Raw genomic sequence first — 21,352 nt, forward strand, 5'->3', positions numbered from 1 at the left:
TGAAATAACCAAAATTTGGAGAAAACAAGATTGTTTAGTTTCAAGTTATTATTTTGTTTATTTGGTGATTTAAAATTTAATAAGAGTGTTAGAAGTTAATTATATTAAAAGAAATAATTTTGAAAAATTTTGTTACATAACTCTGTACAAATCATACATGATGTACTGTTTAGTTTATTTTGAATTTTGTGCAAAGCTACTAGAGGGTTCTCTGCACTAACCATCCCTAATTTAGCAGTGTAAGACTAGAGGGAAGGCAGCTAGTCATCACCACCCACTGCCTGCTCTTGGGTTACTCTTTTACCAACAAATAGTGAGATTGACCATTACATAATAATGCCCCCATAGCTGAAAAAGTGAGCATGTTTGGTGTGGTTGCATCCATTCATCTCATTTTCTTCAGGTGCTTCCCAGTCTTGATTAGCCTTTCCAGTACATAAAGTGGGCAGTGACAAATTCCATTTGAGCACAAAAGGTAATTTGAACATAATTTGTATGCACTTTATAGCACACAAGATATTAATGGACTGAAAACTATGAACTGATATTGGTATGGGCTATTATTTCTTTGTCTTGATATCCACCCAAAGTAGCAGTCTCACTGATATTGAGATATTAATGATTTAATACTGTATAGTGTAGTTTTGTAAATTCCTTCTTACTGAATTCAGCTGATTACAGTTCTTAGAAAAAATATAACATACAACTCAACTTGTAGGTGAAGACATGTTAAGTGTAAACATTTATAATCTTCACATTCTAGATGGCTGCCATGTTGCCATTTTCTTTTAATTATTCCTGGTGGCTGAAAATAAATGTACTTAACATTTGTTTTAATGTAAATCATATATCATAGGCCATTACAACATCACTTGATGTGCTCAAAAAGATGACATTTCAGAAGATAGGTCATGAAAAATAGAAAAAGATAATCTTTTTGAAATCCATGATAGCTTCCATAACATCAAGATGATAAATGCAAACAATGATTTTTTTGTTTCTCCATGGAACAAGGTTTACACAAATATATAGTTTTATACCTAAAAAACAAACAATGAAATTCAAATCTTAAACATAGTGAGCTGAAATAATATATTCCACAAAAATCACATGCATGAAACTGTAATTCATTTTGGAGATTGATAATATTTTGCTTAATCATAAATGGAAAAAAGACTTTTATTAAGATCTGTTGGAATCTGGATTTTTATAGACTAAATAATCATTTTAAAACAATTCTGAAACCAAACCTTCAGCTCCATATAGAAAGATATTCATCATATTAAAGAAAGTGAAATGGTCAGGAAAATATTGAAAAAACCAAAAAACCTTAAATGAATACTTGAAAATTATCATACATTTATTACATATATATAAAACACTGATCTACATATAACTTAGTGAAGTTTAATACTGATAAAAAAATATTAAAGACACCAATAATAATATTAAAGTTAAGATTTCCTCAGATTCTGAGTATGTCCTGACTAGGAGCAAATAGCAAAAAATTACAGCAAATTATTTGTATTTTCCAAAACAAATGTGAACTTTTTATTCTACATGAACAATTTATTTATTTACTTTGGCCTAATTAAAACTTGAAAAACAAATATATTCAAAACTTAAAAGAAAAAACAAAGAAGAGCTTAGCCTGCCTCACAATAAATCTGTTAAGTTTTAAATGTCTAAGCTAAGCCTTTTACAATAATAAAAATCAGAAATTAGTTGCTCTTTTATGCTTTTCATAATGTTGGGGAGGTTGCTAATTCAATTTGGCTACATTCTTAGTCTTAACTTCTGAAGTGATTTTTAAAATAATAATGATAAGGCTTTATTTGGTAGATAATGTTAAACATATGATCAAGATTTTGGTAATTGGCTGAGAATCTGCATTTACCAGAAAAGCAATTTGCTGAAGGGGAACTTTGATTAATTTTGCCAAAAAATGTAAATGAAAGCTCAGATACTTACTAGCACATAAATGAAGATCAAATGGAGGATGCAAATTATAATATGAAGAAGGAGATCCCTTGTTTATTTTGAATAAATATTAGATACCACTTTCATTATCATGTTTTTCAGTTAAATAATGCTGCTGACTATATACATATATATATATATATATACGTTAAAAAAGAGAGTATTGAATATGTTAGTAATTTATTTTACTTGAAGATAATGTTACAGCCTTTTACTGACAGAACTGATATAACAGTTTACTAACTCATGTATTTTTAGAAATTACAATCTCTATAACCAGTAAAGATAATATACCTGGGAAAAAAAGCTCAAAATTATGGAATAAAAGTATTACCTTTAATAAGAATCTCAAATTCTTCATGGCTTATATTACCTTGCTGCATGTCAATTTTTAGTGTTAACAGTAAGGTAAAGAGGAATTTATGGTTTTTATACAATCCTCTGCAAGTATATTTAAATACTTCATATGTCAAATATTCGTTGATATTTCTTATTCTCTTAGCTGCTATAGGAGACTTTTCAGAACTATAAAGACAACAGAAAATTTTATATATAGTTAAAATATGTCAATAAGTCAGTTGCAGTTAACATCATAAAAATACACAAACATATAACAAACAGCACTAAGACAATGATGTTTCTTTTAACCCAATTTTTTCTAAGCAAATAAACGTTTGTATTTTCTGTTGTTTAAACTATCTTTCTTATTTATGTAAACCTTACTAACCTATTTTAATTTTCGTTACAAGAATTATACATACATGTAAATACATGTAAACAATTTAACAATTAAACTTTAAAATAAAAGTTACCTGTATGCAATAAATATGTGAAAAATAATAATATGAAATAGGACAAAGAAAAGAGAATTAAAAGTTTACACCTGATATTAGGAACCTTCAATTCCATAAATTATATTGCAACTGCAGTTTACAAAAGAAATTGTGCTTTTTCATACTTCAAAAACAAACATACCATTGCAAAAATATAAGAAATAATGCATACATCTTTAATTTTAAAATGTTTAATAAAAGACTGTAAAATCACTTAAATAAATTTAAGCAAACTTCTTTAAGGTGTAAATGCTACTGATACTAACTTTCTCATTGCCATATCAAAAAGTTCCAGAAACTGTATAAGTGATGTCTGATACATCACATTCACCATGCTGATGTCACAGATGAGAAAGTATAGAATACTTCCTCTAGCAGCAACTACAAAAAATAAATTAAAGTTTGTATTCATGAATTTGTGTAATTCTATAAACTAAAGTGTTTTAAACATACACTCATGTGTGGAATAAATTAAAAATTTTAAATAAATAAATTGTATCATAAAGAAATATCTAAATTAAAAATTGTACAAAAAAGGTAACAAAATGGGTAAGTAACAAACCAGGCCTAAATTCTTCTCTTGCTTTATTTATCATAATTTCTGTTTCAGCAGCTACACTCAGTTTCTCTGACACCTCTGCTGCAATTTCTTTGGTGTTGGTTAAAACATGAATCAAGGATTCATCATCTACAAGTGAACCCTGAAAAATGAAATATTATTAACTAATTACCTTATATACAGAAAATCTTACTAACACTATAAACAACAGATCCAAAAGCTATACCTGAAAGTAAAAAGAATACTGCCACCATTTTTTATTTACAGTAAAATTAAGAGACTGATGAACCCACACAACATATGTATTTAACATACAAAATGACAAAATAATTATAAAATTCAATATCAAATTATTCAACCCTATTCAAAGCAAAAAGGATAAATATGATAGTTAAATGTTTGTTACTATTTTCTGTTGGTTCGTGTTTACTTTATAATGCCTTTTAGATCAATTAATCACAAGGAAAAGGAAATCCATAAAAGTCTTACAAACTTAGTTCATACTTACTTTAGTACTGGTCAATTTATACAATAAATTATCTTCTAATTCTTTCATCTTCCTTTTATTAGCTGTTACACTCTCCATTAAATTTTTTCTATTTGCTTCCAACTCCTACAATATAAATTAAACATGTAATCATGTTTACTTAATGACCAAAATTTTCACTTTGATTAATAAATATGTATAGAGTTAGCTGACAATATTGAGAATAAAACTATTTTGGGGTATGGTTTAAAATGTTGAAATATTTCTGAGACATGGTATGCAATAATACCAGCTCTGATATACATATATATTAAGACATATGGTAGTGTGTTGTGTTGGTAATACAGTGCATTATTAACAGGAATGATACTTTAGCAATATTTCAATAACACATGTGTTTTTATAACGTTGCTAACTAGTTGTGCACTGGTAAAATCCACAATACCATGCATTGCATATGATGACAATGTTGTGGCAATGTTAGATATTAAGGGTGAATATATTCATGAAACAAGCAGTTTATAAAAACTCCAATAGCAGTTTACACATTTTGAAATATGCCACCATATTTATTTTTTTGTATGTTTTATGAAACTTACAAAGTTGGAAAATATTTTCACAACTTTGCAGCAATGTTGTATGCACAACTTTTACTGAAACACAAACTGTAGCCTAAATAATATGTTTACACTTTCTACTGTGCAAATATTTATTATGACAATTATTTTAAGAATAAGAAATATATAACTGATCTTCGATTTTACTGTTCATAATTATAATTATGTAGTTGTGCATTGTTGCTAGATTGTCAACTTGTCAGAATGTTCTGGCAAGGACATGAGTAGACTTTTATGTGTATTGTCATAAGAAATACAAAATAATGTCATTTAGTAAACCTATACATACAAAAGATAACAAATATATTATGCTCTAATTAATGTATAAAATTTGATCATTAATTTTTATGGTTACATTGATCACAATATTTTTAAAAATTAAATCATATACTGCGCAAAACAACCGATTTCTAAATTCTACAAATCAGTGAATCATATATTGTGATTACAAACATAGCAAATCGAATGAATTACAAAAAATTGTGTTTTAGTTATACATTTCAGATTAGGGTGGTGCACTGACTGTAAAGAAAGCACAACTACTCTTCGTCTTCTCTACAATGACACCCCACAATCAGAACTTATTCTTAGACTACCAAGAGACTGTCCATACCCTACCAGCATATTTCAGTCTCAACCTACCAACAGTCAGTTCACATTTCTCCAGTAACCACTGGCTGCAAAATAATAAACATGGGGTATAGTTTGCATTTATTTTAAATATGTAGTAATTTACGATTAAAATTGAGTATTTCTGCCAATAGTGTGTAGTTTAACATTTTCAAATGATATTTGATAAATTACTAAATGGGCATTTCCATAAACAGATTTCCACATAAGTTTGCAGGTAAAGTTGGACCACATGCTGGCCAGTCAACAACAACAGATAAAGCTTTGCTTTACCAAATGTCAAATGGAGAAAGAATTGGAGGGAATAGTAACTGTATGCTTAAGGAAGTGCTTCCAAAACTATTTGACACACCTGACCAGCTGGAGGAATTTGATAAAAAGTTAGAGGATGATTCTGTTAGAGAAAAAAAACAACAGTGATTTAGTTAAGGGTTAAAATATACTACATGTAAAGTGCATGTGTGAAAATATTATATATATTAGCATCATAGTGCTTTAAAGCAAATCTTTTCTATATTAATTTTCCTTGTTTGGCTTTGCAGATTATCTTCATGAATTCTCAGGGTGGCCAAACTTGCACAGAAACAATTTAGTGAATCATGCAAAAGATAGGCACTTACAGGTTGTGGTCTAATTACAAGCAGTGAAGGGTGATATAGATGAGGAACGATATGGGCTTGAGTGCCCATGTATCACTCATATAATTTATATTTCTATATATATTGCTACTCTTTTATTTCTTATGTGAGACTGGCAAATAGAGGTTATGACTGATAAATGGTGTATCTTCACCTCAATGTGAGTCCTACTTCACAGTCACCCCCAAACCCTTGGGTGCATTTTATAATCCCACATTATAGCCTGTACCCTGGGATCTTTTCAATTAGTGCAGCAATTTTTGTTTCAACCTGTTTTTTAATTATAACAAACTAATATATATATATATAATATGTACTAAACTCCATGTAATTAGGTTGTGTATAAGTGTGAGAAAAATAGTGGTAATCCAAGCCATCACCTATTTTCAGTGCATGTATGCTACTGGACTCATACTTCCCATACCAAATTTCAAGACAACCCATTAAGAAACACATGATATATAAAATCCCAAATTTTGATTGTATTTCTTTCTTTCCTTCCTTCTTTGCACCAAAAGTATGGAAATTTATTTGACAGAAAAACATAAAAGTCACATGGGCTAACAGTCGAAAACTTTTGCTACAGTTTTTTGTAATTTGGATTAAAGGCAGCTGATTTAGAGCAGTGTAACTATAGGGTGAATGCACATGCAGATACATAAGTATTGATTAGACCATGTAAACTAGATTACCAGTTTCTAGCTCAAGTTCTCAAAAGTATTACGTGGATGGATGATTCCTATTCATTATTCATTGCAGACTTTTAAGCATGAATATATAAGCTTTTATGAAATTCTTCTAATTAAAGTGTTTAGCATCACATGATATTAATTTTAGCAATTAGCATAAATAATGATGCTTCATATGGTTGTACTGAGTGCATGTGTTTGATGACAAAAAACTGTTAACTTAATTTCCATGGCATTATTATAAAGAAAGTTATTAACATTGTTTTAGAGAGTAAAAACCACCACCACCATCTGGTTGGTTCTGTGAAGTATATGCCTGTTCTGAACAATTGGACTGCAATCCTAAAACTTATGCTGGTTACTGTAAAATTATTATCAATGCTATAAGTGTAAATACTAATTTTATCTTGGATTTTCATTTCATTTCTTTATGTAACATGCAAACATTCTTTTGGTTGCACCTTTTTTCACACCTGAGTTGTTTTTGATGAAATATAAATATATTGATGAAAATATTTGTCAACATTTTGTTTGAAGACAAATAATTTCTTTCAGTATTGTTTAATGCAGAAAGTATTTTACTTTAATTAAAGATTTATAGACCTAGTACATGTTAGAAAAGATGAACTGACTTGCACTATTAAGATGAAATACAAAAGACACAGTGCTGAAGTTAAAAAAAAACATTTTAAGAACTAATGAAGAAAATAAAAAGCTAATTAATTAGAGGCAGAAGTATGGTGATGTGAAAATTAGTGTAGAATGTACAGATAGCAATTGTTAAAAAAATGGTACAAAAAACAAGAAAATAATGGTCATGAGCAGCAGAATGAAGAATTTTTAACAAAGCTGAGACTTCTACAGCAAATCTTGGTTCTATCAAGGTCAAGGCAAATCTGTCTTGTTTTCAAGTATTTTTGTTTCACATGACTATTCTGAAACAGTCCTATATACAAACAAATAGAGAAGAGTACAAGTAAGTTGAATAGACGGCAACTGTGTGTTCTAGAAATACAAGTGTAAAGGATGTCTCTGAAACGTCATCCTCTACACCTGTGTTTCTACAACAGCAGTTGCTATCCATTCAACATATTTTCATCATGAATATTTTGCCTGAAAGTCTATTAAAGAAGAATACAACTATACTATGAAACAGATTTAGTTTCTCTGATTAAACCTTGTGACAGAAAGTAACAACTTAGAGTGAAGTTAGCAAATTACATCAGCCAGATTTAATTCCAAATCAGAATTTAGATTCTTTTTTATTTTATAAGTATGAAATACATACTAAAGGAGAGTGAGATATGTAGTTTTTGCAAGCTACACATCAAACAATCTTAGATAAATTGTGACAAGAGCTGCTATTGCTACAATAAAACTACTAGGATAAAGACAGAGATATTGTTAAGAATATAATATTATTTTGAGTATTATAAACTGAGATCTTTATGATGATAATATAATAATTTGGTTTGGTTTTTAAGATTAACTACCTTTATATTTCTGAATCAGCAATGTCTAGAAGACTGCTACAATTTTACTTAAACAATAAAGTTGTTCATTAAATAATTACAGCTTTCTGGTTTTCTAAAACAAAACCTTTGCAAAATACATATTCCAGGTTAGTATTGATTAAAAAGTAATACACTTATCTAGTTGTTATAAATCTTTAAATGAAAGGACAGACATGCCTGCTTTTCACTCATAATCACAAGACCTAAAAGCTGATCCTCCAAACCTTTAATGGTAACAGTGAAATCTATGACTGATGTACAAGCACTAACCTGTAACACAATAAAGAAATATATAAAATATTAGAGCATAACAGATACCTACTTTCTTATAATGTAAAAGATACAGTCTTACATTTATATAACATAAATTTTGACTGAAACATTTACATTTCCATACTTGTTATCAAAGCAAATGAAATTTATAAGTATTATACCTTTGTATTATACATGTGTATTTTGTAGTTTCAGTTTTGTTGTTTTACTACTTTGATGAGACAAATTATATAATTTAAATTCATACTCAGTTTTGTTCATTAATTTCAAAATTAATTTTCATACAAAGCTATACAATAGGGGCTATTTGTACATAATCATTACTATTTTTAAATTAATTGATATATAGAGTAAAAGGAAGTGAATAGTCAACAGCTGCAGCTGTAAGTTCTTGGGCTATTTTGGTTTAGTCACATAGTTTTAGTAGCAATGGGCCATTAAACTAAAAATTTTCAGATTCATTATGTGGGCATGCTAGCTATTAAACTATATCTGATTCAAATTCTTACTTATAATGAACTATAAATCTTACACTTATATAATGCATGACATATCTTAAAAAAGATTCTTGTGGCATTTTTAAATAACACAGATTGTTAGATGTAAACAATTATTTAATGCAAGTGCTATGGATTTAGATGGTTTAAGTATAGCAACAATGTTAAATTTAGTTATTTTTCCAAGTGATAGTTTCCCAAAGATATTCTTACACAACTGTGCAAATCATACATTGTGTAATTTAACTGTTGTGAAATTGTGCTTGTTGTATTACTGCGTAATGTTTCTGGAACCTTCTAAGATTTTATTGAGTATTACTGCATCTTAATATGTCATATCGTGTGAAAAGTTCTATGCCTCTGTCAGGTATTATAAACATGCATCCAAAATGTAGTTTGATGTTAGATATAGACAGTTAGATGAATTTAGGTTGTAATCTTAGCCATAAAGTGGAAACAGTGTCAACTTTGAAACTGAAAATATGACAGACTGTATTGTTACATTAGGGGAGGAAGAATAACTTGTTTAAATATGAACACTCATTTGTTTTTCAAGTGTGTTCTAAAGTTATTGAACAGTCTGTGTGGGGAGCCACACAACTGACAGTGATGAGACAGCCAAAATATACAGAGAACTATGGCTATAGAAGACACATAAACAACCAGCAAATAAACCTATATACTTATAAGTTTAGTGGTAGCAAAAATATTGTTGAGATCACAACCACACTATAAAAACATGTTGACAGACTGATAAATGGAAAAAAATAGGCAACAAATTTGGGCTTAAAGTTAGGACTCTATAAGTGTTTGTTAAACAAAAACCATACTTGAAGAGATAAGAGCATCAACAGAAGAGAAATGAGGAGAGGCAGAGAAGAGAGGAAGAAAAAGAAATAGAAAGAAAGGGAATAAGAGCACAAATTGAGATTGCTAAGCTGATCTAACAGAAAAAAAGGGCCCATGAAATGACAATGGGTCCAAGTCCAACAAACCCAAGCTGCTCAGATTTGATGTACAGAAGGATAACATGGATGCTTTCCTGAAGAGATATGAAAGTTTCATCTAAAGTCTGAACTAGAACAAAGGCAACTTAGCAGTTTGTCTGAGTACTCTTCTCAGACATAAAAACCTAAAACTGTATGCTTGCATGTTGCCAGAAGATGCCATGGTCTATGAAAAGTTAAAAGTGGTCTTGCTGAAACACTATGAACTTACAGAGGAAGGTTTTTGTCAGCAGTTTAAAAATCAAACCCAACACTGGAGAAACTGTATTTCAGTTTCATGATGACGAGAAACCCACTTGAGGTAGAAATGAATTTTCAAAATGGTTGGTATTGGTATTAAAACTTTCAAACCCATACCATCTGCTTTTATTAGAGTACCTTTTTATATTTCAGTTTGTGGCACATCTCTGGCCATTCTCATTAAGACTGATTGCCATGACAAAGTATGAAAATAATTTTGAAAGACTGACAGATCTACTAATATGTGAACAGTTTATGATCCCATACTCTACTGAAAAGTCACTGTTTCTCATGAAGAGAGCACAGAAAAACACAGATGAGAAGATCATGCTAGTAGAACAGTATGTGGAAGTCCATGGAGGGAGTATAACTGATACGTCCAAGAATAACCAGTCAAAGTTGATGTTATGCTTGTTATAAAATATGGCATACTGCAAGTCTGTCACTAACAAGCAACAGCAGAAATATCAACATAAAGCAGTTGGAGCTACTAGCTTTGTAGGAGTGCTGGCAAGAAACAAGAAAAGAGTGACTATCATCATGGATGCTACTACCAGAAGAAACAGAACAGAGAACAACTTGTCAGATTTAGTACAAGGAGAAATTACTATCACCATGATTAAACTGTGCACAATTAATGGTCTGTTCTGATTGGCAAATGGGTTAACTGTACCAGTAGTGATTGGAGCATATGACATAGATTGAGAGGTGCTAATAAACATACTTTGGAGGTGATGGTAGGTAAAGACTATACTGAGGACAAAAGTGAAAGTCTTATGAGGCAGTTAGTGCAACAGTGCGAATTAGTATTGTATCTAATGGCCAGAACATGGTCAAGGTGCTTTTATGTGTGCTAATTGACAGAATAGTGAGAATGTTTCCCATAGCAAGAATAATGACAGACACTCCCATACTATGTAGAAAACCTTGAGGCCATGTGTATGAAGGTACCAATCTACAAGTGAGTGACTGAAAATATACAAAACAGTAGAAGCCTGGAAGAACTAGACAGAAAGGAGACTGAGGCATCTGCAAATAACAACAAGAGCTCAAGAAGAGTAAATAAGGTAATACATCATGCTCCTGCTAGTCTTTAAAAATTATATCCTGAATGATAGTCTACAGAATCTGAAGGAAGTGCAGGAGAAAGATTCTTTACTGCAGAAAGTTTGGGACAATGCCTGGGAAAACATTGAACATACAAGATAATGGGGGAAGAGATTTACAGAAAAACAGACTAGAAAAGAGTGCTGTACTAGATCTATCTAGGATAAGTTCAACAGATTATAGTACCAACAGAATACTAGACTTGAGTGATGAAGCTGGCTCACAAGTTGATCATGGAAGGACACCTAGGATGACAGATAGAATCAGCAGCAGCATCCACTGGTCAGGGACATTACCATATTCCACAGGTTATGTGACAACTGTCAAAACTCAGTATTTAAAGGGAAGGTCGCCATGGTTCATAGAAGAACCATTCAGCAAAGTAGCTGTGGACTTGATAAGAACACTGAAACCTGTATCTGACAAATGCAATCAGTACATTTATACAGTAGTTGACTGTGTAACATGCTACCAAGAAGCCAAAGCATTGCTGAAGATAGAGATGATACCAGAAACCTTCCTGGAATTGTTCTGTAGAATAAGTTTTCCAAAAGAAGTTTTGAGTGATAGAAGGACCCAATTTACCTCAGAACTGATACATGAGATGTGTAGACTTGTTAGCACTAGGAAGCTATTTACCAACCTAGATGTAAAAGACTTTATGAAAGAGTCAATGAAGTCATGCTGAAGAATTTGTGCTATGAGAGACCACAAAATGGAGACCAGTAACTGTAGGCAGTATTATTTGCCCATCATAAAGTCCCACAAACGAGTACAGCAATTTTATCCTTTGAGTTACTGCATGGAGGAACAATACAAGGGCCAATGGAGATACTGAAGGAACTGTGTACAGGAAAGAATTAGTCAGAAGTGAGGAATAAATATTCGTGTTAAATCTGAGAAACTGACAGTTGGAGACCAGTCAACTCACTCATGAAAGTTTGTATGGAGCTTAAAGCAGTCAGAAACACTTCTATGACAAGAAGGCTAAGAATCAGCATTTCAAGGTTTGACAGAAGATCTTAGTTCTGTTACCCATAAACAACAATAAATTCACCCTACAGTAGAATGACTTTTTGAAGGACAAGAAATGGTCAACAGAATGTACTTTAAGGTGGAAGTGATGGGAGACCTGATCAAGCAAAAATTTGGGGTAATCTTAGAAGCCAAATTCATTGAGCCTTTGAATTTAGCCTACTGTTCACAACTGATAACTGTGAAGAAGAGGGACGGCTTTTACCTAAATGTTCAAAAGCTTAACTTCGTAACAAAGTTTGACTCCAAAACTATGGACAACGCAGAGGCTATCATAGTGAAAATAGATAGTGCCAAGTTCATTTTCAAAATTTATCTCAATAATAGGTATTGGCAGATCATGATACATACAGGATCTAAAAAGAAGACATCTTTTGTGGCACAAGATGAATGCAACCAGGTCAAAAGAATGATATCTGGATTAGTTACCTCAGCAACAATATTCAACTTCATGATTAGAAAGATGTTGCATAAAATCACCAACATCGAGAATTATGTGGAAAACATTCAGACTCACACAAATAGATAGGAAGACCACCTGAAGAAACTCATAGAACTGTTCAGGACTCTGAAGGTAGCAGATATGACCACCTGTGTTCTACATTAGTTATTCTGTGGTGGAATTTGTTATATACAACATGTATGACTGGCAAACAGCCATGAAAGAGGAGAAGCTAACCTGCATACAATATGCACCAGCTACAATGACTAATCAGCAAGTAAGATCTTTCCTGGGTTAGCAGGATATTATAGAAGGTTCATCCCAAACTATGCTGAAGAGACTGCACCACTGATTGCCTGACCAAGAAAGGTCAGCCCAACAAGGTGAAATGGGAAAAAACACAGCAGATGTCATTCAAGAAGTCGAAGAACAAGCTAAGAAGTTCACAAATCCTTAGAATACTAGAGTGAAAACAGTCTTATAGTATAAAAACACAATAACTATTTTTTATGAAAAAGGCCTTCTTGTGAGATGTATGTGATTGTTTAAGTTTAATGCAAGTGTTATGATTTAAATAGTTTAAGTATAAATTTGAGTGTTAAATTTAGTTACTTTTACAAACAATAACTCATTACAAATTTGTTTACTAACTGTACAAATCATATGTTGCATGGTTCTGTTGTAAATTAGTGCTTGTTGTTTTATTGAATCATGTTACTATTGCCTTCCATATTTATTTAGAGTATTATTGCATCATAATTACTACTAGTTATGTGGAAAGTTCTAGACCTCTGTAGGATGTTATAAACACGCATCCAAAATGCAGTTGAAAATACACATAGGCATATATAGATAGACAGATCTCAGCTACAGGATAATCATAGAGTGTAGAGTGGAGATTTCTAAAATGAAATTATGACAGACAGCATTACAATAACATAGTAGAGAAAAAGAACTTGTCTTGTGAAACTGTGTTTTAATATAACTGAACCAGCCTGTGTGGACTTCAACAAAAAAACAGCCAATTATTTAAAGCTCTAAATACAATTGTGGTAACCAATAGTAATAGAGGTCACGTTAAAAAAAAAAGAGTATCACAGACTGTATTGTAATATCATGACAGGAAGAATAATTTGTCTTACAAAGTGTGTTCTAGCATAACTGAACCAGCCCATGTGCACTTTGATGGAAAAGAAACAATTATTTAAAGGTCTGAATACAACTGTGATAAACAGTAGTGTAACAAACATTTGTATACATCTTTAACTTGTCTTGGTATATTATTTTAAAACAAGAGGACTGTGTGCTGTTTCTTGTTTAAACTTATCACTAAAACGTAACAGACACTTACTGTAAAGAATCTGGCCCATAAAACTGACACATATATTTATTTTGACATCAGTTAGGAAATAAAATTGGTATTGTTTATAAATAAAATTTATGCATCATTTATTGAAAAATAGCCATTCACAACTTTGTATTCATACAAATGCATCTTGAAGTTTCTATAGATGCTTTATTACTCTGTTAAATAATTCCACAATAAACATAGCAACTTGTAATAAAATGAATTCAATGAAAAAATGATTTAGCTATCACTTTACAACTTGGAATACAGAGAGTTAATATCACTTAATATGGATAAGGTAATGCCTTTGTGTTGCAGATGTGAGTCATGAGCAATGTATTCAGCCAGTATATAATTGATTCATTAGATACTTCTAAATATTGAAAAATACAATTCTAGCATGAATAAACATATACATAGATGGAGAAATATGTTACAGTGCATTTGGAGGAAGAATGTTCATAAAGTTCAACTGCATGACATACAGCCAAAGGATATAATATTTCAAAGACAAAAAAAGCCTTTAATGAAGTAAAAAGTACATACAAGAGAGTGCTAAGAAGAGAAATAACCTTTTAAACCACACCTTAAGCCAATCTGGACCAACTTTCTCTCATTCCCAAAGAGAAGACTATGGTTACAAGACAGAACACCCTATCCCAAACAATTGCTGTAATGAATCTGGATGTATATTTTAGTATTAGTAACAAGATAATACACAAAGATTTGATGTTGCAGAAACTTATATAACAAGAAGTTCAAAAGCAAAGACATATCTTGAAATCAATGAAATGTAGAAACTGAAATCATAGCATTCTCATTCTATCATACACCTGCATTTCTTACAGTAAAATTACAATAAATTTACGTTTCTTTGATCTGCTTAAGTATCACTGTAGAAACTAGCATCCATATACAATGAAATATGGGACATGGTTCATGTAAAGCACATCAATCATTAATACTTGCAAAGTTGTTTTCAGCTATACTCAAATGAGAATAAATCTCGGTCTGCTGGAGTCAAAGCAGAATTTAAAAGTGAATATATTTAGCACCTAGAATCTACTTGGTATACTCTGGAGATAGTGTAGACCAGTATGTTTATTTTACATAAATTAAAGATATATGAAACATTTGATTCTCAGTTAGAATGCACTTAAAAAAATGTTTAAAATTATATACTGTACATTAAATAGTAGTTATTAGATCATATTGTAATACTGTTCTTTCATTAGGCTGGTTCATATAAATTATTTGGTGAAATGAAGGCCAAATCCATTCCAATTAATGATAACAAGTTAGTAATGCTTCCTTAATGTTTATACAGAGTACTTTAATTTGTACATTTCTGTAACTTGTAGGCCTAAGTTTACAAATGGAAATACCTCATTAGTGACACTATGACCAATTTACAAATAAAATTGTACATTTTTCACTGCCAACCAATCATGTAATTGATCATATGTAATGACTAATGCTAATCTAAATATTTCAATAAATGACTGCCAGTCTATCAAGCAAAAACACAAAACCAATTCAATCCTTCACTGATTCTCATATTAACAATATAGTCAAGTTACAAGGTTTTTGTGATGTTATTTAGAACACTCTAGGTATTTTGGGGCTACTTTAACATAATTCACCTTCTAGCTATTATCTAAACTGAAACATTAAAACTGATCTCACAACAATACTGATCCAATAAAATCATAACTGTTTAAATCTTAATGCTTGTGCAGTAACTTCAGTTTAGCACACAAACACATACACAAAATTTGGATACATCCATACAACAGTAACTATGGTTTTACATGTATGTGCTATCAAATTGCTGAACAAATTACACTTTGATTATGACAAAAAACCTGTGCACTTAATTACTTATTTATACATGTGCTCTACACTTACTTATTAGTTACTACTTTTCACCTTAAACAAAATATCATTTGATGTAAGGTTCTCTGGATTAGAAAACATGTGTTTATTCCACTAAAATGGGATAAAACAGCATCAGTCTACTATCTAGGAACCACTGCCTTTATCATAGTATCTTAATAGTGATAGCATGTTAAGATGTCTATATATAGATTATTTTTGTTTAAATAGACATAAAGAGCATTTTCACATTTTCAATCATCCTATACAATTATGAGTAGAATAACATGCATATTCTGCTAACTTCAAGCCTACTAAAATCATTATTCTTACTTCTGGAGAAAAACATGGATTAGCTAGTTTTGTTGTTATGTAAAGCCTGAAATTTTCCATCACAAGACATTCTTTGTCTCCTAATTTTACCTAGTGAAGAAAAAAAAAATAGTTTATTTTATAAACACCATATTTAGATTTAATATTTATGAGCAACGTATCTTTTGTACATAATTAAGAGCTAAATTAGTTAATATAAACACTAAAGTTTATAATTACCATAAACTGAAACCTGTGCTTTTGAGCAAAATCACTTCTAACCTGCCCAGCTACATTGAAAATGTGACATAGATTGTAATATAAGAAAGTGTTAGAAACCAATTTACAATGAAGAAGTTAAAAAATCACAAAAATTATTATTGGTATTGTATGTCAACAGATGCTACAACTGTCTAATTTGTTTTATAATATTAGCCATTTATAATGCTATTTCAGTGAGCTTTCAATAATTATTATTACATATTGCAACAACAACAAAAAAGTGAAAAAAAATTAAACAAAGATTTTGGGGTAATGGATGTAAGAGGAAAGGTAGAAAATTAAAAACCTTATAACTCGTTCCAGATTTAACATAATTTTTCTCCAAAATATCATCCAGAATAGGATCAAGCACTTCTTCAACATCTTTAATAAGCAAAGGTTTACCCATTGAAAGTGCATCTTCTAAGTGAGATCGGAAGTATTTGTGATGAAGGGATGTAATCTAAAATAATACAAAAGAGCATTACTATCTTATTGTATGTCAGCAAGCACTACTGAAGTCAGATAATGTTTATTGGAAAAAAACAATCCAAACTCTTCAATACAATTAGAAACGACATTCAAATTCTGTTCTATAAACTTACATTGGTTAAACAATATTTTGAGATTTATCACACTTTTAAGTAGTAAACATGGTTTAGTTGAAGAAGGAAATTTCCAAATTTGATAAATATGGTAATCACAACATAAACTTGCTATACTAGCTATATATTAAATTTCATAGGAACATAAGACAAAAATGTTTGCCTTACCAAAAGACCATAATGTTTTTCTTTATTGTTTATCCAAGATTTTCCCTGTCCTTGTGGATCAATTATTAGTGGATATCGAGATGCTTTGGTTACAATAATGCCATTTTGAATAGATAGGTCATCACTAGGCAATCCTTGTAAATTCCATTCTTTTATCTGAGAGAAACTTTAGTTATAACTTATTACAGTCTGTTAAAAGGCATAGTCATTATTTTAACAGGAATTATAAAGCTATGAGACACTGTAAGAAATATCTTAGCTTCAATAATTGTGACATTTATACTTTTCTAAATTTATTAGTCAATGTTAAGTATGTGGAATCACTATAAAAAAATGAAGTTTAAAAACTGAGGCACCTGATTTGATGTAAAACACTAAGTCAAGCAAGTAATTGTGTTTGTATATGTAGCTTCAAAAAATAAAGGATTTTGAAGAAAGCCTGTACTGTCTGTAGCCATTGTAGTCAAAACAGGAAATTGTGAATCAAAAATACTGACCGATGCTTGGTAATTGAGTGAGAAATATAATTCATAATCAAATAAAGTAATCCAACCCGATATTTTCAAAACATTTTAAGGGAAAAAAATCTGAAATCAAACATTAGGTCATAACATTGTTGTGCCAAATCATATTGGTAAAAGGTCTCACATGCACATCTGTATACTTAAATGCAGTTGAATCAAGTGGTATATATGTGGAATTTGGTGAGAGGTTAAGGCTAAGGGTAAGCAAACATTTGTGCACTAGAGAGCAGCCAAATCAAGAATAGCTGTAACTGTGACAAGAGGTAAGTAATCATATCAGAATTAGTTTCACTCAGGAGGAAACCTTAAAGGTCCAACACCTCAGCAGCTAGAAACTGGTAAGTGATAAACACTCTTGTATTTCACTAGAAGAGGGGAGAGATAAGAGGAGTATGGAGGAATGTAGAACCATAAAACAATGCAATGGGTGATCATGAAAGAAAAAAGTAGGTCAGCCCTAGTTTATTTAACAAGAACCAGAGGGTTGAATAGTAATCCAGAAACTGATTTACTCATGACAGTTTAAGAGTTAGAACTATCTGGTACAGACCTTATTTATGAAGCATGATACTGTGAGATAAGCTCTTGTGGAATAGCCCATCTCTTTGATGAATGTTAAAGAACAGTACTGCCACATTGTGAGAATTTACAGTTAAGTATACTTTGACAGGCACTACTTGCCAAAGAGTAGTATCTAAGGAAGGGGAAAGGGACACTGTGAACAGAAGAGACAAAAAGAAAGAACTTGTCCTTCAAAGGCATGACATAGAGAATAATGATGGGTGGAAACTGACAGCCAGATGAGGAAAGACAACTAAATAATGCACATGGTGTGAAATAAATGTTGAGGCATGGTCCATATGCCCACCTGTATGATCTCTTCCCATGAACAATGGGAATAAGCAGCCAAGGAAAGGGTAAGATGATGAAACTTGATGGAAGAAATAAAGAAAATACGAAGATAATTAATCTGGTGAATTTATCCAGTAAAGATAGGTAGAGGAAGAGTATCAGGATATAAAAGGATGGGAACAGAAGCCATGAAATGAAGATCTCTGGGTGACATAACAATGCAAAGGACATACCAGACAAACAATATGATCTGGATCAGATCAGGAATGGAAATGCAAAAAGGACAAGAGAAATAGTTGTGAAAGTAATATCCTCTTCCCATGCAGCTTATGTTTTGGAGAAAATTTCAATTCAAATAAAGGAAGACATATATATACAATTAAAAGTAATACAAGAAACATCAATAGCAGGGATTTCTGACTGATGATATCCACACATCATGAGGAGTAAAAAATAAAAGAGAGCTTTGGTATACAGAGCAAAATGCCAAATGTTTAAATGGGTGAAGAAGGGTAGGGGCATGAAGGACAAAACTGAGATTCCAAACCAGTAATGGAATAGGATGAGTCAGAGGAATCAGACAAAATGAATAAAACAGGAGAGAAAAACTTTGATGAAAGCAGGAAAAATGAAAACTATTGGAAAAGGATGCTTTATAGTCCACAGTGGTAGTAACAGATAAACCACTGTTAAAAAGCCAAGTAAAAAAAGTTGGAAAAGTAGAAAATGCTTAACTAGAAAGGAGAGAAGCCATGACAGAAAGAACAATGATGGAAAAAAATGTGTTGTTTACACTAGTAAACTAGTAAACCAGCAAAGAAGAAGAGCAGGCTGAATAAGAAAGAAGGAATGTAACCAACACAGAGTATATGGATTGCCTTGCAATAGAGTAAACAAACTCTGCATACAAAGACAGAGTGTGGCTACAGAAGAATGAAATATGGAGAAATGAAACTGTTGCATAAAGGATTGGGAAAGTGGAAGAGGTATGGGGGGAGATGATTAAAGAAAGGACAAGAGTAGTAACTATGGTTATGCAGACCAGAACAGAGAGTTTGGGAAAGAAGATAGATAGAAAAATAAGCATAAAGGCAAATATCACTCCAATTCTGCTCAAACAAAATATGCATAAGACAATAAATCATGTAAGTGAAATTTAATATCTAAGATAATACAATTAAAAGCTCAGATCTCACTTTGTTATCTGATGTATAGGTCATCACTGGGCAATCCTTGTAAATTCCATTCTTTTATCCAAGAGAAACCTGTGAAAATCATGGCCTCTGGTAACTGTTGTTACCAAACATGTGGTATACTTTGGTAGAAGAATTACAGGACAAATGAAATCAACAGGGCAGAATAGAGAAAAAGACAGCTTGCAGTAACAAATGAGATTTGAATATCCCATAGAACAACTTCAAAAAATGCTAAATCCATCATTTCAGAAAGAGGTTACATATGCTCATACATGACAGGAAATAACAAGTGGACACCTGAACAAATCATACTTGCAATACAAATACAATGATAGCCATAGGAACATAATAACTGCTGCTTTGGTTACTACATACTGTAGTAGCAATAAAAGACATCCATCTTGAGACTTCAAAGTATCAGATATATCCTCAAAAAGAAACTGACATAAAAAGTAGCCAGCCAAAGATCTTGTGGATAGGAAGCAGGAAGATGCAAGTGCAATAAAAGAAATACTGGAAAGTATTAGTAATTGGATCCTAGAACAGAAGTGAACAACCATTGGAGAGTGAGGAAAGCTGGAAGCTTAACCACTGGAATATGAGGAGCAAGAGACCACTTCATCAGTAGAACTGTGTCAGGACAACATAACTGATCTTTCACAAAATTCAGGGCACCTGGAAAATGATAAACAAGAAAACAGACAGGCTGAGATTGGACACAGAAAACAAGATTTAGTGTTCCAAAGTAGAAGGCAGAAGAATGGCAGATGACGTGTTGCTTTACACTACCAGACAAAGTCTACATGAAGGGAAAGACAAAGGTTTATAGAAGAGTCCAAGGGATCCTAAACTAGATTTCACTGATGATGCAGCACCCACTGAAGGTAATGCATATGTGACCACAACCCCAAGGGATGAGAGATTCCACACATGCAGGAAGAGAAGAAGTCTTGACACCTAATGCTCCATATTCTTTGAATTAAGCAGAATAAAGAAGGAAGGGGAAGAATCATAAGCCACTTGGAAAAGAGACAAAAGAAATAATCAGAGATCACATCCAAAAAGGCAGAAGAACACAGGCAATTGTGGGAGGTAGAGCTGGAAAAAAGAGCAAAAACAGCAGTGAAAAAGAAGCTTGTCTAGGTTTAAATTTTCAGGAATAGATTCTTAAGGAAATGGGAGATCAAATTAAGGCTTAAGAGATGCTAAATGTTGCATAATAGACTCTTAAATCATGATGCACTAAGGCCAAGATCTCCTTTATCAAAAGAATGGATCCTAAATTTTAGCCACAGTGGTAGTAGGTGTGGTTGGATCTTTAATGGCAGGATCCATATCAGAAGCCATTGTAGTAATAATTAAATTGAGAATTCAATAAGTGAAAAAGAAAATATTTACACAAACCAACAAAGGGTGATGCAATAAAAATAAAATTACAACATACAATCTGAATATACTGTGGCAAAAAGTTAAAGTTTACATGATAAAACAAAGTACTAAGCAAAAATCTCAGCATGACTGTACAACACTGGAATGCCACATCAATAAGTGATGACAGTGCTTTATACTAAAGAGAAAGTCAGCTGGGTGTTTTACATTCCTATTGATGAAGAGCTGTTACATGCACATTTGTATGCTACAGTACAGTTAAAGCATACATACA

General features: G+C 31.7%; 1 protein-coding gene across 1 annotated transcript in view; it reads right to left on the reverse strand.

Annotated features, from left to right (window-relative positions):
* Nucleotides 1-21,352, reverse strand: part of LOC143225183 (dynein axonemal heavy chain 8-like) — a 224,214-nt gene that overhangs the window by 64,058 nt on the left and 138,804 nt on the right. Inside the window, exons 44-51 of the mRNA XM_076454151.1 lie at nucleotides 17,118-17,273; nucleotides 16,652-16,807; nucleotides 16,105-16,194; nucleotides 8,125-8,217; nucleotides 3,881-3,985; nucleotides 3,376-3,514; nucleotides 3,080-3,194; nucleotides 2,315-2,505 (exon numbers count right to left, since the gene is read on the reverse strand). Coding sequence (XP_076310266.1) covers nucleotides 2,315-2,505; nucleotides 3,080-3,194; nucleotides 3,376-3,514; nucleotides 3,881-3,985; nucleotides 8,125-8,217; nucleotides 16,105-16,194; nucleotides 16,652-16,807; nucleotides 17,118-17,273 — 1,045 coding nt within the window. The remainder of the gene's footprint in view (nucleotides 1-2,314; nucleotides 2,506-3,079; nucleotides 3,195-3,375; nucleotides 3,515-3,880; nucleotides 3,986-8,124; nucleotides 8,218-16,104; nucleotides 16,195-16,651; nucleotides 16,808-17,117; nucleotides 17,274-21,352) is intronic.

The sequence above is a fragment of the Tachypleus tridentatus genome, chromosome 9 (genome assembly GCF_004210375.1).
Source record: "Tachypleus tridentatus isolate NWPU-2018 chromosome 9, ASM421037v1, whole genome shotgun sequence".
Classification (NCBI taxonomy): Eukaryota; Metazoa; Arthropoda; class Merostomata; order Xiphosura; family Limulidae; genus Tachypleus; species Tachypleus tridentatus.